The 2741-nt window shown below is 44.0% G+C and overlaps 1 protein-coding gene across 1 annotated transcript; it reads right to left on the reverse strand.

The window, feature by feature from the left end:
• Positions 1-961: 961 nt before the first annotated feature.
• gas1b (growth arrest-specific 1b) lies at positions 962-2314 on the reverse strand. The gene has a single exon (XM_010740387.3). It carries the CDS (start codon positions 1960-1962, stop codon positions 1165-1167), a length of 798 nt encoding a protein of 265 aa, XP_010738689.1. The 5' UTR covers positions 1963-2314; the 3' UTR covers positions 962-1164.
• Between the last annotated feature and the right edge of the window lie 427 nt (positions 2315-2741).

The following is a 2741-nucleotide window of genomic DNA, read 5'->3' on the forward strand; positions in this document are numbered from 1 at the left end:
TACTTTCAGGAAGGAGTTGTTCCCTGATCCATCTGGTGATTGTTTTAAACGGGACCCAGCACATGAACTTTTTCTTACTTTATTTCATCAAATGATTTCAATAAACCTCAAACAATTAGTCTAAAGTGCTTCAGTTAAATAATAATTTAACATTAGTGTACACTGCTTAACCAATACGCAAAGACTGAATAGAAAAATAAGGATCCAGACAGAGCCACACAACTTCCAAACGAGTCATTTTTTAAAAACTCTTATTTATTTCATGTGCATGTACATTCAGAGGAGCGTGTTCGTAATGGGCACTCACCCGAACACAGACATCTTGTTTTTCTCAGTGTGTCTTTGTGAAGACTTCTAACAAACACACAGGGGTGAGGATAAAACAAACTGACCGAGCAGCCACTTGGCTCCAGTTGTGCCTCCAAATAAAAAAAAAAAGAGGAGGAGGAGTTTACCTTTCTCTGGTCTGTTTGAACAGTTTTAAAACTCTTTATACCTTCTGCAAACATCCATGTTTACAAGGTCAAGTACGGACTCTTAGAGAGCTTCTGTGTTTCAGATGCTTTATCGGCTCGGGGGATTTTACACAGATTTAAAGTGGCTTACACCAACTTTGGTTTTTAATGAAGGGGTTGTGGAAAAAAGTCTCCGTACAGCTGGTAAAGGAAAACTGACATGGTCTCTGACATGGTAATGACGAATATATATATATATGTAGTATAATAAAAAAAACAGTACAAAGACTTGTAGGCACTTTTAGGCAAAACATTTGTCCCTCCTCTGTGGTCATGATGCAGTTTAAGAGTGTGACTCACCTACTCAGACAGTGCAAATCTCTTGTCACTCATAAACAATTATTTCTCTTTGACACAAAACAAGTTTATACAATAGACTGTACAATTTATCTCTATATAGCCGACATACAAAAATAGGCTCCTTCAGCTTTATCTTATTTGTTTGAACCTGTAACTGAAATATTAAGTTACATGTGTCACTGATCTGATCTGACATTTGTCAGATTTGTGCAGATCTGTAGCAGAGGATTCAGGGGGTGGATTTAATTGCCCCAAATGTAACTTTAATGACAAACATTAGAAACAAAGCAGACACATTCCGAGGATGTGACAGACTTCTCTAGCTGCCCCTTCACAGGGAAGCAGCTTTTCAGATTATTTTTTGAAAAACCAAAATGGTGGTCAGGACTTTTAGCACAGTCTGACAAAGTCTGGGTTCACTCGAGCTCTCCACGTATTGATAATCCTCCTGATCGATGTAATCGTCCTCAGAATCCTCCTCAGAGTCTGAAAAGCCGCTTCCCGCGAACCTATCGCTGGAATCAGAGCAGAAAGTCTTCATGCTGACTTTGATGAACTCGCATATGTTCCTCTCCGTGCCGTCACACACGCAAGTGTCTAGCTGTTGCGCTTTGGGTATGGAGCGCATGTTGGCTATCACCTTGCGGCAACTATCCGAGCACCTTTCCCCTCCGAAAAGTTTCCTGCAGTGGAATAAATAGTCCCTCATGGCATAGCTACAAGGCAGATCCATCTCACACTGCCGCCGGGCCTCGGTGCAGCCCATGGTGCTCGTCCGAGGCAAGCACGGCTCGATGGCTTGTTTGGTTCTCCTGCAGACCGGATCCGTGGCGCAGTCGCAGTCCTCCAGAGCCGGGCCGCTATGGGTTAGGTTGAGCTGGATGAGAGATGATATGCAGTGACTGGGACACTTTTTACGGTCCCCATTGATGACAGACGCGCACGCATAAAGGTACTGATCATACGCGTAATGGCACTCCGGCTCTCCGTGGCACTTCAGGATGGCTTTCCAGCAGACCAGCCGACGGCTGTGGTTAGGAGATCCAGCACACAAACCGATGATTAGAATCAATACACTGCATGTCAGAAGCGCTGGCACGACTTGCCATTTCCAGGAAGAATAAACCTTAAAAATGTTAGACTTCATCGGGGCTTCTGTAATCCCATCACGCTGCGTCGAAACCAGGTTTACTCCTCGATGCTTTTTTATATCATGTCACAATTTGGTGACTTGAAGTCACAAAGTGACCAACAATCTCACCAAGCATGTTCATAACAAGCCGATCACGTCAAGAAGAAGAAGAAGTTTGAGCGTTTTGGAGGTTTTTACGCGTGCCCGTGTCTGCGGTTCAGCACAAACACCGGCGAGAAAAAAGTTTTCATGTCCCGAACTGTTCCAAAAGTGCCGCGTTATGTCCTCGGTCTCCAAGTCACTCATTCGCTTTCACGTCCAGCCCGCATCCACTCAGCCTGCAGCAGCAGCTCTGTGATGAGGGGAGTGTGGCGACGGGCTGATTAGATTACTGCCACAGCCGCGTCCGATTGGTCCGATCCACTGTTGTGATTGTGTCGTCACCCGCGGGCTGTGACGCAAGCTACTGTTTTAAAAATGTTTGTAATTATCTGGTCATGAAAACGAGTTGTAATTTCAAGATCATTTGTGTTTCATGAGATCATCCAGTTATTTATTTAGATATAGTTACAATTAAACATATACATGTATATAGATAGATACTAGGCAGTCCACTGTTTATTGGAGCAGCACTGCTCCTAAATACGGACAGCAGTACACGTGTATTTGTTATGATTATATTACTCAAAAACTAGTCGACAGCACAAGACGTAGCCGCTAATATTACTGACTAATCCAACAGCAGCCAGCCCAGCTCGGCGTCTGTCTTTCAGCAGCGAAGCTCTCGCCAACAA

Source organism: Larimichthys crocea, chromosome IX, assembly GCF_000972845.2.
Source record: "Larimichthys crocea isolate SSNF chromosome IX, L_crocea_2.0, whole genome shotgun sequence".
Taxonomy (NCBI): Eukaryota; Metazoa; Chordata; class Actinopteri; family Sciaenidae; genus Larimichthys; species Larimichthys crocea.

Excerpts from the sequence above, each read along its gene's own strand:
- gas1b (XM_010740387.3), bottom strand. The coding sequence starts at position 1,962 with ATGAAGTCTAACATTTTTAAGGTTTATTCTTCCTGGAAATGGCAAGTC.